This window comes from Drosophila albomicans, chromosome 2R, assembly GCF_009650485.2.
Source record: "Drosophila albomicans strain 15112-1751.03 chromosome 2R, ASM965048v2, whole genome shotgun sequence".
NCBI lineage: Eukaryota > Metazoa > Arthropoda > Insecta > Diptera > Drosophilidae > Drosophila > Drosophila albomicans.
The window spans coordinates 15465611-15486090 of record NC_047631.2 but is presented as its reverse complement, the minus strand read 5'-3'; the positions used below and the strand labels follow the sequence as shown (position 1 = coordinate 15486090).

At 38.8% G+C, this 20480-nt stretch overlaps 4 protein-coding genes and 1 long non-coding RNA gene across 5 annotated transcripts; all 5 read right to left on the bottom strand.

The window, feature by feature from the left end:
* Positions 1-9521: 9521 nt before the first annotated feature.
* Positions 9522-10103, bottom strand: LOC117574944 (uncharacterized). The gene has a single exon (XM_052006849.1). The coding sequence runs from the start codon at positions 10101-10103 to the stop codon at positions 9522-9524; it is 582 nt and encodes a 193-aa protein (XP_051862809.1).
* A 186-nt stretch (positions 10104-10289) lies between these two features.
* LOC117574945 (uncharacterized) lies at positions 10290-11275 on the bottom strand. The gene is made up of 3 exons (XR_004572828.2): positions 11200-11275; positions 10792-11148; positions 10290-10375 (listed from the first exon to the last, which is right to left on the bottom strand). It is a non-coding gene; the product is annotated as an uncharacterized LOC117574945 (long non-coding RNA).
* Positions 11276-11504: 229 nt separating this feature from the next.
* On the bottom strand, positions 11505-12466 carry LOC117573449 (uncharacterized). Its single transcript, XM_034256670.2, has 2 exons — positions 12080-12466; positions 11505-12022 (listed from the first exon to the last, which is right to left on the bottom strand). The coding sequence occupies exons 1-2, from the start codon at positions 12396-12398 to the stop codon at positions 11505-11507; spliced, it is 837 nt and encodes a 278-aa protein (XP_034112561.1). The 5' UTR covers positions 12399-12466.
* A 732-nt stretch (positions 12467-13198) lies between these two features.
* LOC117575776 (uncharacterized) lies at positions 13199-14977 on the bottom strand. The gene is made up of 3 exons (XM_034260143.2): positions 14559-14977; positions 13971-14123; positions 13199-13902 (listed from the first exon to the last, which is right to left on the bottom strand). The coding sequence occupies exons 1-3, from the start codon at positions 14875-14877 to the stop codon at positions 13730-13732; spliced, it is 645 nt and encodes a 214-aa protein (XP_034116034.1). The 5' UTR covers positions 14878-14977; the 3' UTR covers positions 13199-13729.
* A 1324-nt stretch (positions 14978-16301) lies between these two features.
* LOC117575263 (uncharacterized) lies at positions 16302-17622 on the bottom strand. Its single transcript, XM_034259399.2, has 3 exons — positions 17272-17622; positions 16936-17141; positions 16302-16866 (listed from the first exon to the last, which is right to left on the bottom strand). The coding sequence occupies exons 1-3, from the start codon at positions 17511-17513 to the stop codon at positions 16514-16516; spliced, it is 801 nt and encodes a 266-aa protein (XP_034115290.1). The 5' UTR covers positions 17514-17622; the 3' UTR covers positions 16302-16513.
* Positions 17623-20480: the final 2858 nt, after the last annotated feature.

Genomic DNA, 20480 nt, shown 5'->3' with positions numbered 1-20480 from the left:
GTTAAGAGATTATATTTGACCGAACAAAGCTATAATAAGGTCAACAAACTATTTTCAATGATAACCGGAAAAGCGAGAGAAGGGAAAATAATTAAAGGTAAAGGTAATTTATTCCAATCTGAGACTTGCTTTGTATACAAAGTGCTCGTAAGTTTATTGATTTAATGTTCGGCTTATGGATTTATACCGCGGCGCACTCTCTAGATTTGGGCCCAATTAGGGATACTTAATTCCTTTTACTTGATTTGAGCTAAGTGCACATGTGCTGCTCAGACAGCTGATGTAATCTGCAAAGTCATTTATAACGTCTAGTATAACAAAATCAATTACATTAAATTACGCACACAGCTGCAGGCAACGGCACACACCACACACATACACACACACAAACACATAGATAAAGACATACACAAATGCGCACAGCATTTGAGTTATGATTATTATTTTTAATGAGCTCGCTTGTTGAGCCGCGACCACCAGGCGTATGAGTAACGTTATCAACGACATGTGTTTTAAGTTACGAATGACACTGTTATGTCTTTTCATATTAAAAACGCATTCTTTAAACTACCGCTTCGCTCCGCTTTGACTTATGTAATCAAACATGAAATAGTCATAAAACACTTTAACAAATGCCATCAAAATAATGGTCAAGAAACAAGTTTCTTTCCGACAAGCAGAACTTAAATTACAAGTGCGAGTACGAATGCGAGTGCGAGTACTTGCAGCATTTGGTTACGAGAGTTGCGAGTACCTGTGGTGCTCTATGATTATTAAGTAAGCGCCATGATTTTCCTTTGTTTTGACTTGACTTTTGGGTTCAGCAGCTAACGGATGAGGTAGCCAACAGAGCGGTCAAGAGGTCAGCCGCTGAGATGACAACACAAAACTAGAACATTGCGTGAGTTTGTGTGCTCATCTAATGATTAGAAGATTTGTGCGCTTATATAAGGTACTGTATTATCTTGTGCTTTGGATTTATTTTTTGTTAGTGGCTTTCACTTGAAACACTACTGATAGCTCTGCCATAATGATTTCATTAAATCTGCCATAATGGCACTTGAAATGGCCAACTGCCGGCTGTCGCGATTGCAGGCCAGATTTAATTTGGTAACAAGCTTTCGCTTTGAGCTGCTACTGACAGGCATTTCAGTGAGATTTTTATTGCATTTTTATGTGACAATTTTTTCGAGCAGTCTCTTCTTATACTCGTATATACAGAATCCAATTACTTGTTTTTTTGTTGTGGTTGTTATGTAAAAACCTTAAATTAAAAAAATATTGTGAATCGAGCGGCTTTAATCATTTTTGCCAACTTTCAGTTTCAGTTTCAGTGTTAATCGCATGTTTAGTGAATGAATCTATTAGATTACTAATTTCACTTTATGCGTGTATCTTGCTGTCAGTCCACCCGTCTGTATATATATATCTATATCTGCTTGTGGCAATTTGTAAGCTGATCGCGTCTAGCGTGCAAATATTTATTTTTTATAAATTATGTTTTAGTTTTTGTTGTTGTTGATTTTCGTTTTATTTGTACTCTGGTTTGAGCTCGCTGTAAGCGTTGAGAGAAATCTAGTAGACGGCAAACGCAAATTCACTTTCGTTGCGGTTAACCAACCCGACTTACTAATGGCTTATTAAGCCCAAATAGATTGGCTTAATTTTTACGAGCACATTTATGTGCAGGCGAGTTAAAATGGCTTATTACGAGTATTCCCAATGTTTTTTCTTACTTGTTCGATAAGTGAAGCCTAACTGAAAAAAACGTGTTGATAAAGCGACCATAAAAACCAAATCGTCACATTTTGCATATTTACACTGGCTGCGTGATTTGCATTTGCTTTTTGTTATGCGAGTAACAATCTGTAACAATTTGAAAATGCCATTTACGATGCCATTAGGCTCGTAGATGAAGGTCGTTTGCAAATTAGAATTAGATTTAAAATTCTATTTAAATATTTCTCTCAGTAATATGAGATGACTTATCTGATTACAAACATTTTGTTAACCTTAAACTCACTCAATCTGTTTTACTTTCTTTTAAAATTAAGAAAGCTTTAATGGGTATTCATTTAAGTCTTGCCACTTTGTTGCTTTGCAGTAAAAGTAAGTATTTATTTTTAAAGAAATCCCATTCTAAATATATTATTAAATTCACCTAGTCAAAGAAAGTATTAGTATAATTGTTTTGTTTATATATTCAGTAATTTCTCTGAATCAATTAACTGTGGAATTTATGCAAATGAGTTCCATAAAAATTTGTAGTCTTCGCACTGGTGTTAACCGCTATGTACTTTAGGCACGCCATGTAAAGTGTTTCTGCATTTGTCGCTGCAGCGGTTAACACGGTAAAGAGAACATTTACATATGTAGTATGATTGTATGCAAACTTGTATTACCGGCACGTCAGCCTAGCTAATAACCCAACTTGAGGGAAGAATTAGGTAAGAGTGAGCAGGCAAACAGCGGCTGTTGGGTATTAGAGCGTATGAAGATACTCATCTGGCATGCGCTAATAACTCATGCGGGCAGAAACTGAGATTCTAATTTGGCTACTGAGAACATTATTCAGATAAACCACAACATGTGATACCACATCCAATCCAACAAGGGGCAATACAAATTTCACTTTTACATGCACATGCTCGTAATTTCTAAAGGAGAAATGCAACCAAAGAGACAGACCCAAAGACCCAGAGACCGGATAACAGGTTTTCGTCTCTCTTTTTCTGCTGAGTTTGTGTGTTTTTTTTTTTTTTTTTTTTTTTTTTGGCTTGCTGGTTGATAAGCGGAAAGGCCACAGTCGTCAGAGACTGTGTGGTAGGCAATGACAATGATGCAGCCTTGGCCCGCAGTCGAGTCGTCCAGCAACTGTTGATTTGCTGGTCATGCAGCAAGTTGCCTGGCTGCATTTTGAAACTGGGTCAAATTTTTGCATATTCGTTGCTTTTTTGGATTAACTTTTACTTTCGCAAATCGCACTAATAAATTTTGATGGACTTACATATACGAAACACACACAGGGATATATAAATACATATATATATATATACACACACACATTCATCACAATTAACGCATTATTCTCGCTCAACAAAATTTGGTGTTGCGTGACGTCTAATTAGCTGTAGTTTCAGTTGCAGTTTGTTTGCCACATTCACTTTCGCTTGTTTGCACGGCAAACAGCAACAAATTTCACGAAATTCATATTAAGAATTAATCTTGTCAAGTTACGACGCGTCGCGACGTCTCTTTGCCGTCTTTCACTTTTACAGTTGCGGGTTTTTGCTTTGGCGTGGGGTTTGGCTTATGACTTTGGCGCTTCTTGTTTATCTTTGTTGTCTGTTGTCTTAGTATTGTTTGTTTTTGTTGTTGTCACATACTCCCTAGCGCGACGACGGCCAAACGTTTGTCGGCAAGTCTTGAGCACCGACTGAGGCGAGAAGTCGCAATCAACCAGGTTTCAACTGCAAGAAATTACCAACTTTGGGTGCCAGAGATTCACTTATCCACAATGAGAAATACAAAGAGAGATTTTAACTGCTGCCTAAAAGTATGCAAGGCATAATTTATTTCTGTTTTTATTTAAACAGAAAATATACTGAAATGTTACAGACTAAAGATATATAATAAAACTGCAGGGTTTACAAATAAAAGGAATTTTTCAATTACTGTGATGTCGATTGAGTTCGTATAAAAAATAAACCAAAAACAATTAAAGTATCTTTGTTGTATGTATTAATTGTTATATTTTTTTAACGTACAACTGCATTACGTTAAACACAAAAAGATCTTCTGCATCGTTTGCATCACCTACATATGTAGTTTGATTTATATTTTTTTTACTATAGTATTTCATAATTTGTATTGACGTAAAGACATGCTCATATAAAATAATTTATTTTGTTGTAGCTGTTGTTGGTAGCTGTTGGCTATGTTGATAGTAGAACTATTATTGTTGTGGTAGTAGGAGTTGTTGTAGTTGAAGTTGTAGTTGTTGTTGTTGTTGATGTCTATTTCATTTTCAATAAATTTCTAAGCGGTTGATTTGGAGCATCCTCAGTAAACTTTTTACTTTTGTTGCTCGTATATTCCTCATTGGGCTTAGTTAATATGCTACCTTTATTTGGATCGACAAATAATTCCTTAATACCTACTCCTTCACAAATAAGCAGAGAGCCCAGAAAAATAATAGCTCCTGCTAAAAATCAAGATTAACTGTTAGCAAGTTAACTAAGGATAGCGTATCCTCTTACTGCAGCAGGAAACGGTATCTAAATTATTCGCGATTTGCATTAGACTTTAAAAATATTTTACTTTATTAATAACACAAACTTAGTAGTTCAGTTTTTATTTAAATAGTGGTGAATTTGTTAATTAGAAAAAAAAACAACCTGAAGTCACCTTTGCAAACTTGCTAAATTATAACCGTTATATTGATGTATAACATGGAAAGTTTAATTGAACTTTAAGGGAATTCAACAATAGTAGGGTAGTGTTAGTTTTACTGATCAAATCTAAATAAAACCATTAAATGGGTATTGTGAGATTCATTTTATTATTCCATGCTGATTTTCGTATGAAAAAATATTATAAAATGTATTAAAGCTACTATGTCTTATCTTAAAGTTGTTTATTAAAAAAATACTCTCTGGGTGTCGTTTAAATTATAAATTTTTACTGTAGTATTTATTTTAATTATTATTTTTTGTCTTTAGTGTTTATTTCAATTATTAGTTTTTTACATAAATGTTCAACCATTTACATTGACATAAAGGTATGATTTAATCTATTTTATGGTATCGGGGAGGAGCCTGTTCTGGTCGTATCTGTTGTTTCTGTTTGTGGTAGGGCCGTTGTTGTTCCCGCAATTGTTTTTCGTTTATTTTTAAATAAATTTCTAAGCGGTTGCTTAAAACCATCATCAGTAAACTTTTGATTTTCGATGTTTGTAATTCCTTCATTACGTTTAATTAAATCATCCATTTGTAGTGTACTAATCATATGCGTTTCTTCAAATTCTTCTGTTATGCCTTCATTTGATACATCAACTCCTTCACAAATACGCGCCAAGAAAAACAATAGTTACTGCAAAAAACCGGAGGTAATTTTAAGCTTCTTAACGAAAAACCGTGTATCCTCTTACTGCCGCAAACAAACTTCATGGTGGATCTACGATAACTGAAATATTCGCGATTCGTGTGGGTCTTTAAAAAGGTTGCGACTTCATTAATAAAGTGAACATAGTAGTTTTGTTTTTAATTTATAGTGGTAAATTTGCTAATTAGCAAACAAACAACGTGAAGTCACCTATGCGGTGACTTAAGCCGTTGATTCTCTCAATACAATAAGTTTATGAGTTCTTGGTTAAAAATTTTTTTTTTTTAAATGATTGCTTGGTGTTTATTTTTCGCCAATATTAAAATTTTTTTTTTTTATTGAAGTGTTTACTCATTTACATTGAATATCATAATTTAGATTTAATTTTATTTTTATTGTGACTCGGTGGAGCCTATTAAGGTCGTGCAAGTTAATTGCTTTGGAGGAGTCGAATGATTTGGATTTGTTAAAACCGTGAACTCTAAGGTTCTGTAAAAGGAACTGCTTCAGTAGAATAAGTTGGTTTTGTGGTAACCGTAGACTTCGTAGGTTCTGTAGAATGTATTGGTTTTGTTGGAACCGTCACCTCAGTAGGTTCTGTAGAATGTGTTTGTTTCGTAGAATGGGTTGGTTTTGTTGGAACCGTCGAATGAGTTGTGTTGTGTTGGTTCCGTAGACTCAGTTGGTTCTGTCGAATGGGTAGGTTCTGTAGAATGAGTTGGTTTTGTGGAATGGGTTGGTTCTGTAGAATGAGTTGCCTTTGTTGGAACCGTAGACTCAGTTGGTACTGTAGAATGAGTTGGTTTCGTAGAATGGGTAGGTTTTGTTGGAACCGTAGACTCAGTAGGTTCTGTGGAATGTGTTGGTTCCGTAGACTCAGTAGGTTCTGTAGAATGAGTTGGTTTTGTTGGAACCGTAGACTCAGTTGGTTTTGTGGAATGGGTTGGTTCTGTAGAATGAGTTGGCTTTGTTGGAACCGTAGACTCAGTTGGTTCTGTAGAATGAGTTGGTTCCGTAAAATGAGTTGGTTTTGTTGGAACCGTAGACTCAGTATGTTCTGTGGAATGTGTTGGTTCCGTAGACTCAGTAGGTTCTGTAGAATGAGTTGGTTTCGTAGAATGGGTAGGTTTTGTTGGAACCGTAGACTTAGTAGGTTCTGTGGAATGTGTTGGTTCCGTAGACTCAGTAGGTTCTGTAGAATGAGTTGGTTTCGTAGAATGGGTAGGTTTTGTTGGAACCGTAGACTCAGTAGTTTCTGTGGAATGTGTTGGTTCCGTAGACTTAGTAGGTTCTGTAGAATGAGTTGGTTTCGTAGAATGGGTAGGTTTTGTTGGAACCGTAGACTCAGTAGGTTCTGTGGAATGTGTTGGTTCCGTAGACTCAGTAGGTTCTGTAGAATGAGTTGGTTCCGTAGAATGGGTAGGTTTTGTTGGAACCGTAGACTCAGTAGGTTCTGTGGAATGTGTTGATTCCGTAGACTCAGTAGGTTCTGTAGAATGAGTTGGTTTCGTAGAATGGGTAGGTTTTGTTGGAAACGTAGACTCAGTAGGTTCTGTGGAATGTGTTGGTTCCGTAGACTCAGTAGGTTCTGTAGAATGAGTTGGTTTCGTAGAATGGGTAGGTTTTGTTGGAAACGTAGACTCAGTAGGTTCTGTAGAATGAGTTGGTTTCGTAGAATGGGTTGGTTTTGTTGGAACTGTCGAATGAGTTGGCTTTGTTGGAACCGTAGACTCAGTAGGTTCTGTGGAATGTGTTGGTTCCGTAGACTCAGTAGGTTCTGTAGAATGAGTTGGTTTTGTTGGAACCGTAGACTCAGTAGGTTTTGTAGAATGAGTTGGTTTCGTAGAATGGGTAGGTTTTGTTGGAACCGTAGACTCAGTAGGTTCTGTAGAATGAGTTGGTTTCGTAGAATGGGTAGGTTTTGTTGGAACCGTAGACTCAGTAGGTTCTGTGGAATGTGTTGGTTCCGTAGACTCAGTAGGTTCTGTAGAATGAGTTGGTTTCGTAGAATGGGTAGGTTTTGTTGGAACCGTAGACTCAGTAGGTTCTGTGGAATGTGTTGGTTCCGTAGACTCAGTTGGTTCTGTGGAATGGGTTGGTTTCGTAGAATGGGTTGGTTTTGTTGGAACCGTAGACTCAGTAGGTTCTGTAGAATGAGTTGGTTTCGTAGAATGGGTAGGCTTTGTTGGAACCGTAGACTCAGTAGGTTTTGTAGAATGAGTTGGTTTCGTAGAATGGGTAGGTTTTGTTGGAACCGTAGACTCAGTAGGTTCTGTGGAATGTATTGGTTCCGTAGACTCAGTTGGTTCTGTGGAATGGGTTGGTTTCGTAGAATGGGTTGGTTTTGTTGGAACCGTAGACTCAGTAGGTTCTGTAGAATGAGTTGGTTTCGTAGAATGGGTAGGCTTTGTTGGAACCGTCGACTCAGTAGGTTCTGTAGAATGAGTTGGTTTCGTAGAATGGGTAGGCTTTGTTGGAACCGTAGACTCAGTAGGTTCTGTAGAATGAGTTGGTTTCGTAGAATGGGTAGGTTTTGTTGGAACCGTAGACTCAGTAGTTTCTGTGGAATGTGTTGGTTCCGTAGACTCAGTAGTTGGTTTCGTAGAATGGGTTTTGTAGAATGAGTTGGTTTCGTAGAATGGGTTGGGTTGGGTCGAATGAGTTGGTTGGAACCGTAGACTCAGTAGGTTCTGTGTGGAATGTGTTAGGGTTCCGTAGACTCAGTAGGTTCTGTAGAATGAGTTGGTTTCGTAGAATGGGTTGGTTTTGTTGGAACCGTCGAATGAGTTGGTTTTGTTGGAACCGTCGACTCAGTAGGTTCTGTAGAATGAGTTGGTTTCGTAGAATGGGTAGGCTTTGTTGGAACCGTCGACTCAGTAGGTTCTGTAGAATGAGTTGGTTTCGTAGAATGGGTTGGTTTTGTTGGAGCCGTCGAATGAGTTGGTTTTGTTGGAACCGTAGACTCAGTAGGCTCTGTGGAGTGTGTTAGTTCCGTAGACTGAGTTGGTTCTGTTGAATGTGTTGGTTCTGTGGACTCTGTTGGTTTTGTGGAATGGGTTGGTTTTGTTGGCCTTGTAGAATGAGTTGGTTTTGTTGGAACCGTAGATTTAGTTGGTTTTGTAGAAGGTTTTGTTGGCTTTGAAGAAGGAGTTGGTTTTGTTGCAACTGTAGACTTAGTTGGCTTTGTAGGATGCGTTGGTTTTGTTGGATCAGTTGGATGCGTTGGTTTTGTTGGAATTGTAGGATCTGTAGGATGCGTTGGTTTTGTTGGAATTGTAGGATGCGTTGGTTTTGTTGGCTCTGTAGGATGCGTTGGTTTTGTTGGAATTGTAGGATCTGTAGGATGCGTTGGTTTTGTTGGAATTGTAGGATGCGTTGGTTTTGTTGGCTCTGTAGGATGCGTTGGTTTTGTTGGCTCTGTAGGATGCGTTGGTTTTGTTGGATTTGTTGGCTCTGTAGGATGCGTTGGTTTTGTTGGCTCTGTAGGATGTGTTGGTTTTGTTGGTTTTGTTGGATCTGTAGGATGCGTTGGTTTTGTTGGCTCTGTAGGATGTGTTGGTTTTGTTGGTTTTGTTGGATCTGTAGGATGCGTTGGTTTTGTTGGATTTGTTGGTTCTGTAGGATCAGTTGGATCAGTAGGATCTATTGCCTGGGCTGTAGTTGTTGTTTTCCATTTATGGCCCCATTTTCTTCGGAAAAGAAATTTGAAGGGATGATCTTCAATTCGGTGGATTAATCTACGATTTTCCGTTGGTGATTCTAAATTATTGTTTTGTTCTAAAACGTTGACAACATTTTTAAGTGTAGATGAATCCTGCCATAATGAATGATTTAATGTCCAAATATTTGTAAAATACAGTAGTAAGATTATAACTGTTAAAAAGAGATGAATTATAATTTATATTATTTGTTTAAAATGTCTTTAATGTCGCTTACTGTTGTGAAACAGCTTCATGTCGGCTCAAAGAATACTAAACAGTATTTCTCTCATATTAATGCTTTAAATAGTATCAGTTTTTATTAATAAAACAAATAGTAACATTTTATAAATTCGCCAATTTGCTAATTTTTTAAAAATAAATAAATAAAACACCTCCAGTTGCGATTTTAAACTTGCTAATGATAGGACTGAAATAAAAATTTTGCGGTAAAAAATGTGTTATCGAGACACCGACGAATAGATACTCGTATTTATGAATATATATATTTTTTTCAAGTATAGCTATTAGAGTAAAAAAGATTTAAAATACTTTGCTAAATTTCGATTCTGTTTTGTAAAAACCAATTCATTTTTAATAATTTGTATTGAAAATCTATTTCAAAAATTATTTATTTCATAAATTACTTTTATTTTTATACCATAAAAAATAAATTAATTTAAGCTGATATAATGAATAAATATTAACAGTACGACATTATTATTGGGCTGGAGTAGTTGTTGTGGTTGTAGTGGTTGTAGTTGTCGTTTTCTTATTGAGTTTGTTGGCTACCCAATTTCTAATGATGAATCTCTTAGTTGGCTTAACGGTTGTACTACTGTTGGTTGTCTTGTTTGCCCACTTGTTTTCGAAGCGATTTTTCCACAAATTGGCATTTCTGAGCAGCTCTTCATTACTGATTTCTTCTCCAGACTCTGCAGAATCGGCGACATCTGATTGCATAGCATTAGCGGGGATTTTCTTCTCTGAAGTATGCATTTGGGATGGGAAAAAGTATGGTGAATACATAGGCATTGGGTAAAACATTGGCTGCGGATATGGACAAGGTGGATATGACATTGGATATGGAATTGGATAGTATGACCAGGATGCTGGTAGTGCCATGGGATTGTGATGATGGGGCTTGTGATCGCCAGCTGCTGGTCGTTTGTTAGAATTAGGACGCTTTGGACGCTTCGTTGGACGAACTTCAGGTTCAATAGCGTTAGAGATTTCAGATTCCTGTGCTAGTGCCTGCTCCACATCCTCTTCGGTTTTGTTGGCAGTAACATTTGATTCCATATCCATGGAATCAGTCAATCCTGCTTCAGTTGTTTGGTATTCATCATTTGCTATACCTATTTCGACTGGAATTGCCGAAGCTGCCGCCGAATAAATCCATGATGTGCAGAGCACCAGACATATAACTGTAAGCAAAAAGGAAGCTAACTTACATAGCTGTTGTAAAAATATATATTTCTATATTACCAGTGTAAGTCGCTTTCATTGTGGTGATAGAACTACTGAATTTTTAGTGCATCTGTCTGCCTTTATAAACAAAAATGATTCGACACCTAAATTGGGTTAGAAGAGAAACTAAAAATTGATTAATTTGTTAATTGAAAAATCGCTGGTACGATTTCTGTGCAAAATTCAAAAGTCTACTGACCTATTTTAACATGCTAATAAAAATTCGTTAATACGAATAAAAATATATTAAATGACAATTCTACATTTTTTACGTGTTGGCAACGCAGTTTTATAATTATGATAGATTAGCTCTATTCAAAAACAAAAAAAAAATTATATAATTAATGAAGTTGATCAACAATAAATAATTTTAAATATTAAGTGACGTATACATACATTTAAAACTTAACACTGTGTTAATTAAGAATAAATAGTTTGAAATTGAAAACCATAGATATCACAAATCACACATATGTATACTGTATTGAGTTAAATATTGACAACAAATTATAATACTTACTTGTTCAGAAAGATTTTTAAAAAGATTATCAATGTACTTAATAATTGTTGTTGAAATTTTATTTAAAATTCATTACAATTAATTTACTTTTTAGCTAACTTTGTCTGTAGTAGTAATTCGTAAAGAATTGTTTATTAGGACGTTAGTCTTGTACTCTTCCATTTTCCAACGTCGTCACATATTTTAACTGATCCACTGTTACTTGACATGCTATAAATATTTCCAAAAATTCGATTAAACTTCGTCAATTTTATTTCTGTCCCAATCCCAAACAACATTTTGTAGTTGATGGACAGGGTTTGGTCGCGCCAATTTCCACTTCACAACTTTTTTGACATATTCCAATAAGGTGGCAGCCTGAGAGAAGGGGTTCAATAGAATATGAATTGCATGACAGAATATACTTACTTTGACCTTCAGCCTTTGTTACTAAAGAAATTAACAAGAATTGCAAGCAAACGAATATCAAGAGCTTGAACATTTTGTAACTGATATCGAGAGCTTAATATACTCATATTTATAGTATATCTGGAAAATGTTTTTAATACGATAATTACTATTATATATCGATTGGAAACGCTACCACATACAAATAAAAGTTATTTAATTTTTGTTTACCAAGTATTTTTAGCGCAGACAAATAGAATAAATAGGTTTACAAATTATATAAATATTAAGATTACAATAAATAATAAAGATTAATCCCAAAGGCTCTACAACGCTTGCAGTTGGCTCGGACTCGGCAAATTGAGTGAGCGGGCATAGCCTCCATATCCATAACCGCTGCCGCTGCCTCCGGCTCCGGCAGGTGCAAAGTGTGCACTGTGTCCATGACCATCCTCATGGCTGACGGAGTGCGAATGGCTGGAAGTGTAAATGGGCTTGGCGACAATCTCATAAGTTGTAGACTTGCCGCCGCCGGCTAAGCCTTTCAGGCCAAGGACGCCGGAAAGTGTTAGAGCCATCAGAGCAGTCATTAGCGCTTTTCCTGCCATCATGGCAATGGCTCCAAGCCCGAGAGCCATCAGCATACCCTTCATCATAACTCCAGCTGCTACCAGAGCCTCCAAACCGCCCTTTTTACCAAATTTGTGCTTACGACCCTCTTCCATTTTGGAATCGTCCATTAAGCGAAAGCGCAGGAAGCGTGTCTTTAGCAGATTCTGCATCTTGGCAAGAATATATCCATTGAGTCTGGTATTAGGGTCACTGGGATAACTGCGCGCTACCTCTGTTAAATGCATATATCATAAGTTATCTATAATATAATCCTTTATTATAATCTTACCAGCCATCAGTTCGGAAGTCTTTAGCTCGGTTGCATTTTCGTCTTTAACAACACTCACGCCCGGTAACACATTTAACTCCTGTTGCTCAGCTAAGCGTTCCATAATCTTAACAAATTCTATCTTGAGACACATCCAACTGAAGACTGAGGATTCACACTCATTCATATTCATTGATGGCGCCCTCTGAGGTGGTTGCAAAGTCTCCATTTGCACTGGTGCCGGCTCCGTAGGCTGAAGACTGGCAGCCTGGGCGTATTTGCATAGAAAACAGAACCAGGCGAGGTAAAACAAATATTCCAAGGTTTTCAATAGCAACATGTTGATGATGTTGATGATGGTGAATAAAGCGTAAATTTGGTGTTGAACAAAGTACGTCTAATGATCTGGGGAACACTTGTCCGAATGCAACAACTCATTTTTATGGCTTTGCCTTTTATACCCATTTCCCTTTCACTACGCACAGCGGCCCAAAGTCATTGCCGCGTTTAGGTTTTGCTTGCTGCTGTCTTGACTTTTTCTAATTACCCCACGATTTGTGGTCGAAATTCTTCCCAGCTTCGGTCAGCTGCGTCCAACTAGACAGTCAGCTAACCAACCAGCCAACAAGCCACCCAGCCAGCCAAATGGGCGGCACTTTCGCTTTCCTCTGTGGCACGGCGTTCACCGTAGCGCAACGGGAGTCTAATTTTGTCACTAAGGGACTCCGTTCCCCCTTTTAATGAATTCTCTGAGCTGAAAAGAAGAAAATTCACAGACACGCTGCATAATTACAAGCCAGCTAAATGTCGCGTGCCTTGGACATAAATATTTGCAAATAAATTCATAGTGAGTTGTCGACTGAGACTTGTTTACCTAATTTGGACAAACTAACTATTCATTGTTAATGATTATTTCATCTTAATTTCTTAATTTTGCCTTCTTTATCTTCGTTACTTTCTTAAAGAGGCTGAGAGCTTAAATAAACTTGCTTTTGCACTCTGTAGCTCACACTCTTTAAGCTTGAGTGGATGAATTGTATTTTTTGAGGAAGAGATTATCTCTGTATTATATAGTGTATCTCTTGGTTGTGTTGACAGTTTACATCTTTAGAAAAGAAAAATAAATTTGCATTTCATGAATCATTTTTATTCAATTGCTATAAATTATGTAAATAAATACTTAGTAATTAAACTCTTTAGCAGACATAAGTATTTTTTGTTTGTTTGTCGTAATTGTTATTTTTGTTTCTTTTCTTTTTTGCTTGTGATAAACCTGAGCTACATGTCTGCATAGAGAGCATGATTGATTGTGCAATAAATATGGCGCAAGCATAATAAGTTTCATTGTTCCGAGTGCATTGTCCTGTTCTAGCCAAGTCGTGGATGTTTGTTCGGATATCGTTTTTCATTTTTTTTTTTTTAGTTTTTTTTTTTGTTTTTGGTATGTCGCAGCTAACTAACTAAGTACAACTAAATAATTATTGACTACAACACTACAACGAATTTAGCCATGGAGAGAATGTGAAGTCTTTGTGGCGAAATTCGAAAGGTAAGGAAAGTGCAGCAGAGTTAAAGGTGGGGATAAGTATTGGGAAATATAGATGATGTTTGATAGACAGATGGATAGATTGTGCAAGAGAGTGAAGTGAACTCCATGTGTGTTGTTTCAGCTTAGAAGGGCTGAGCCAGACCATAATGGTTGTAGGCCAAATCGGCGGCGCTAGCCTGACCGTTGCGGTTCCAGTCGGAGTGCACAATCTCGGCGTTCAATGGGCTGCCGGTGATGTAGGCAGTGGTGATGTGGTCCTTCTTCTTGGCCAACAGATCCTTGAAGAAGGTGGCACCTGGCGATTCAAGGACATGATTAATTTTCGAAACAAATCAAATGGCCTTGGTTTGCTGAATAACTTACCAGCCAGAATGAGGGCAAGGAAGGAGATGGCGAGAGCCTTCAGGGAGATGAACTTGATGATGGTGAACATGACCTTGACGACGACAGCCTTCTTCAGTTTCAAAGCCAACAGCAGTGGCAGCAGCATCTTCTTCATGCGCTTGCTGCGTGATTCTGTAAGCGAACAAATTGCAAAGCAAACAATGATTAGTGAACAGCCTAAAAGTAGACCATCGTCATAAAGTCGATATTGTATTTTCAGCCATGGCTGTAAAGTATGCAACACGAAAACCAACGCGACGCCAACAAAGTGACACTTTTGTACACCCGGCGTATGCGTAATTTCCGGCGTCTGTCTCGGCAGTCAGCTTAGGCCGAACACTCAACATTTTGTGGAAAATAACCAAGTGCTAGCAACAACAATGACTGCTGTCAGCAGCAGCAGGCTTCTGCCACTCTTGGCAAAAATTTCGATGTAGTTGTTGCACAAACTACAGTTGAAGTGAAAGTTGGCACTTTATATGGACGAGACGTTGCTAGTAATTTGTCAGTTTTGTTGTCGGTTGGTCGGTGTTGTCGATTGTAGATGGCCGATTGGCGATTACTCACCCTCCATGGCACGTCCGCTGTACACATTCTCAGCATTCTCATCTTGTTCATCGCCTGAGAACGAAAGATTCAGTTCATGTGTCTCCAGATAACGTTCAGCACGATCCTCAAACGATTCAATGCCCTTGGAAGAGCCGAAGCTGCGACCTGCTTCCGTGCGATCGATGCGGAGACCGCCGAACAGTGAGACAGAATCTTCATTATCCAGTTTGTTGATCATGTTGACTAAATCCTTTTCGCTGTTATCCTGCGAGGGCAACGCCAAAGCGCCGCACACAAAGCTGGCCACGAGCACAACACAAACGAATTTCGCGCACATTTTGTTAGGCACTTTTGTTTTAAAGTTCTGGGTATTTGATTGATATGATAGTCCTTTGGTATCCACAATGTTTAGCGCACACACTGCTGTTGGCTTTGTGAATGGAAATTGCTTTGTGATTAATTGAATGCAATGGGCCACTGTTTTATACTTTTTCGAATTGGACGTGCGCCTGTGTCCAATTTAGTGGCTAGAAATCGCGCTGGCCAAGAGAAAAAAAACAACGAAAAATACGTAGTACTGCAACAACAATAACAGTAAGAGTAACAACTGTAAACAATTTATGCAAATTTTATGCGTATGCTACTCCAACAATTTCTTGACCATATTTCCATGCACGTCGCACGTCCCACGTCCAAACGAAAGGGAAGTCGCCAAGTGTCGGACGTTCATCGTCGGGCATCGGGTGCTTTGGGTGCCTGATGTCTTCAATGGCTTGAATATGATTTTTGTATATATTTGTTACTGTGTTTTTTTTTATATAAGTAAATGCCCCAATTTCCTTCGGCCACAAGTTGGCTGACACACCGTTAGGCGATCGTAATTGGCATGCAACAGCCACGCCTCTGTTAGCTTCTCTGGTTTGGGGACGTGACTTCATTTGCTTATGAACATTGCTTGTGCCAGATTCTTTAGTGAGTCTTTTGTCTCTCATATTAGCCATACCATTGAATTTCATTAAAGCGATTATTATATGCATATGCTTACCAAAACTGTCGAACGTACTTCTACATATTTGGTATGCCTCAGATGTGGTGACTTAATGCTCATTTTGGCCCAGTTAGAGACGCATCGATAGCCGCTTTCAACGCTTTCGATTTCATTCTCTTTTAGTCAAGTGTCGTTGTTAGGCAGACAGATAGGTACGTAGGTAGGTAGGTTCGTTTGTTCGTTTTCTATTTCAATTGCTTCTAAATCTCTAACAAATCTGTGCAAAAGAAAGCTGAATTGTAGCACATGCTCGCATATATCTTTTCGATCGCGTCAAGTGACATTTTTATGCGCATAAGTAGAAAGTTTCTGACTGTAAACAACAATTAACATGCCAAGGCAAACAGCCGAAAACAGGCCCAACAAAAAAGCAAACACCTCAATAACAAGGCGTGGCATTTTGTCAAAACTACGAGCACACACACACACACTCGTATCAATTAACTTTGTGGCAAAGACAAGGGCGTCCATTTGTGAGTGTGTTTGCCACATGTGGCTGGGAAGAAGACAAAACTCTGTAGAACCTGGCCAAAAGTTTTAATTGAGAGAGCAAACTTGTTGCTTCACGTGTTAAGTTCACATACTTGTTCAACCAGTTGCAAAGTAGTTATGGGAAAGTCATGCCACAGTTTAATTAATTGCTGTGTATGTGACCTGGTCGAAAATTATGCAAATTAACCTTAACATCCATCAACAAATATTGTAGTAACAGGTTATCTTATGGAATTAATCGCATTTATTTTGATGACAAACATTCAACTTGACTATTTTGCTGATGTCTTGAATTGTGCGTAATAATATGTAGATGTAGTACAATAAATTAAGTAAGCAAACGTCTTTGAATAAATTACTTAAGCTCTAGATATTTCAAATTGAAGGCACATTCTCAGCCCAAAAGGCTTCACACTATTCGAGTGTCAAGTGCTTATTGCTGCTCCTGCTGCTGTCCGGCATAGGCCAACTGCTGGGCGTCGGTGTCGATGCTACGAGCATAGGGATAGCCAGAAGAGGCACCCGAGCTCCAGCTGGCGCTGGCGGGCACGGAGTAGGTGTTAGCGTTGTAGCCGCTGTACGAGTTGCCGCCGAACTTGTTGCCGAATCCGCCCAACAGACGAGAGCCGCCAACCAGGATGGCCAGGAAGAAGGCAAGCTTGGCGACGATCACAGCCTTGAAGGTCAACAGAGCGAGGAAACCAAGCACCAGAGGAATGACAGCGAAGAGCTTAGCACCAATAGCCAAAGCGACGGGGCCAATCACTTTCTTGATCTTGGCACGGCCTAAATAATTGGTAAACAGATGGTGAAGTTAGTTAACTAGATGGTAAGCTTTTATTTATTACAACATACCTTCATCGAGAGCACGAGCAACCTGTTGGGTGGTCTCGGCGGGCATTTTGAATTCCAGGTTGTGGGTGGTCAGGAAGTCGCTCACACTGGAGATGGCCAAATCAACCAGACGGCCATTACGCTCCTCGGAGTTTTGAGGCAACTCAGCGTAGATATCCTGTTCGCTGAGGGATTTGCCGCTGCGCTGCACAGGGTTGGCTGGATCTCTGCAACGAACATGGAACAAACACAACTTAGAACTTGTTGTATAGTTTCGCTTTCACTTTGCATAACATTCTAGTGCATTTTGCATAAGAAATTCACTTTCAACACTTTCACAAAATAAAACACACACACCTCTGGAAGGTTACGCCATTGACCAGCTCAATGTTGTTGCTCCTGGCAGCACGATTCAATGCGGTAATGCCTTTGACGGCCAAACAGGTGGCCATTTCATCGCTCTCGAGGCAGGCGCCCAAGTAGCGAGCGGCCCGACCGAATGTGTTATCACTTTCGATTTTGTTATCTTGCACGCTGGGAGCGGCCCAAGCGCAGCTGGCCACCAAGAGGCTCACACAGGCAATGGCGAACACTTTCATTTTCGGTTAATTTCGTTTGTTTTTTAAGAATACGCGACGCGTTTTAATCCTTGACGAGCTGCTGCTGCTTCTGCTGAGCTTGAGAGAGCTGAGATGAATTTGATGTATAAGTCAGTCGACGTCTAGCCTTTTATATTGGGCGATTTTGTTGCAGCTGCGCAGCTGCCGTTGGCGGCAGACGTCGCAGTCGCCGCACGCATTACAAAACAATTTAAAAGTAAATTAAACAAAAGCCGCCAAGACGCAGCCGCAGACGCTGTCGCTGACTGCGGAAGCTACCAAAAAAAAAAAAAGACGCGAAAAAGGCACTGAGCACATGCATAAAATCTAGGGAACAACAACAATCGACACCGACAGCAACACAACAATAACAACGACCCAAACGGGCCAAGCAACAACATCAAAAAATAAAGTCAACTTGTTTGTTAAGTGAATATGTTCATTTCTTTCTTCTTTCTTCCGCGCTGACTGTGAGTTTTTATTTCGGCAGCGACGCCAACGTCGATGTCGATGCCGATGCCGACGTTGCGTCGATGCTCGCGTTGTCGTCATCCGTCAACTTCAGCTTCAGCTTCAACGTCGACGTCAGAGTGTGCGCGGAGAGAAACTTGTACTTGGACTTGGCCAGTAGAGCGAGCATGTGGCTCGCGTAATGCAAACAATTGGCATCATTGGCTGGCCCATGGGCTCAAGCTCAGGTAATTATGGACCAACACAAAAAAAAAAGAAGAAAAAGATCGCATCGATACACACGCCCTCCCAAGCGGCTGAGTTGTCATGTTATTTACCCACGGTCTGAGCCACTTTCATTCCGACTCGCGACTGTATCGCAATATCGAAGCCGGCAATTTGCTAATTTATTAATCCGGTTGCCGCATATTTCGAGCCTGCCATTATTGCTGCCTTAAATGGGTCATCTTGTGTTTGCCCTTTTTGGTCAGTGCTATGGTGAAATATTATTTAGCACCTCTGCGATCATTATCGAGCCTCGGTTTTTTTTTTTTGGGTTGTGTAATTTGTTGAGGAGAGTGTAGATGGTAGAGAGTGCTAATCATTTTCAATTGGAATCTGTTAGATTTGATTGACACGCTCAAAAAAAAAAAATCCATTGGCATTGGAATTTGTTATCGAATTTAGAAGTAAAGTTTTTGATTTTCTTTTCGCTAATTAAAATACATTTTAATGCTGTGAACTCAAAAACGTCTGTAATAGATTCGTCATCAAAGATTTCCCAGTCACGTTTCCTCTACACAATTAATATGACATTTCTATTGTCACAGTGCAACATAAAACCCAAGTTTTATACAAATGCCGACCATATAATCGAAATAATACAAATTGCTTTTTTTCGTATTTTTTATTATCCCAGCTTATTAAAGACAATCCATTCAAAAGTACCAAAGTACCAAAATAAAAAGAAAAAGAGAGAAAAAAAAAACGAATCTCAATTCACTCACTTTCATTTATATTACAACGATATGCGACACTAAATGTTGTACCCATTTGTGTGGTTGTTATTGCTCTGTGGATTTAGCTGAACCCACGGGTGTCGGCTGGCAACACGCTGCGTATGAGTGACGCGCCTTTATTTTCTGTTATTTTCGGTTATTGTTTTAGCAGCCTAAAACGGCAAAACAACAACAACAACAACAGCTGCAGATGGAAAGAAAAAGAAAGTGCGATAGGCATACCTCAAATACCTGGTCTCAATCTTGACTAGTGATTCACTTGTTGCGCTCATTAGCATAGCCAGGCGTAGCCGGCTTTATTGCAGCTCGCGGCATGCTAAATATTTCATTTGGTTGCCACATTCGAAGAGCTCATGACTTGACTTGACTTCACGCATTCATTGATGATAACTCACCATGCCTTTTGGTAACCCTATTTTACCCCAGCAGTCTCTTGATCACAACTTACAACTTTTTGCGGTCCAGTTTCGCATTCATTCATTGACGACGCAACGCGTTTAGCGTCATCGTCATGAGTGAAAGTTATGTAATTTTTTCTGGTTAATTTCGCAATTCGCAATGGGAGTGGAACTGAATTCGGAACCTGATTTCGCCCATTCCTGCAACATGTTGCTGCCGCACACAGACCAACACACAAAAAGTCAAATGTAATTCAGTTATCAATTGCCAAGCTAAATGTCAAATCAAACCAAATTTCTAAATGCCAATCATAAATAATTTCTCTTTTTTACTGGACAGCTGTCAATGTTGCTAACCTTTCTTCTTTAGTACTAAACATATACTTTTTGTTTTTGTTTTTCTTTTCCGTTTTCATGTTTCTTTTGCTTTCTTGTAATGCGTTTTTGACAGCCGCAGCGAGTCCAGGGCGCGGGCGAACCTTGCCAAAACATCAATGTTGATGTTTATATGGATGTTTGGCTTTACATTTCTATATGAAATCAATAAGCTTCAGTTGGCGAGTGTGTGTTTGTGAAATTTGCTGGCTGGCGTCACACAATTAACCGCAACAAGTGGCCATAAACCAATTGGGCCGCATACTTTCGACGTCGTCAGACGCTCTGAGTAGACTCAAGGTGTGGCCATTGCTGTCGATGGCTGTTTATCGAAATATTTATACTCTACTCTAACACTTTATAATACATGTTTAAAAATATTTTTGTTTATTATATTTAATAATTTATATAACATCAGCCTAAATGTCTGATATGTTTGTAACCTATAATTGTAATATACGAAGCGTATTCAAAAATATATAAATAATTTGTTTTGAATTTTCATTAAGAGATATATTATATATTGGTATAACTTAGGGTATTTTTGTTGACGGTCACTCACAGTGTTTGCTGTCGTTGCCAAGCACGTTTACTTCTCAAATTAGCCAGGCTTAATTTGAAGTCCAACTCGAGTCTGAGTCTGACTACGCAGCGTGCGTTCTATTGACCCATTTGCGTTTTTGCAAGAATTTGGCTACATTAACTTAAAGTTTCGCATGTCAATT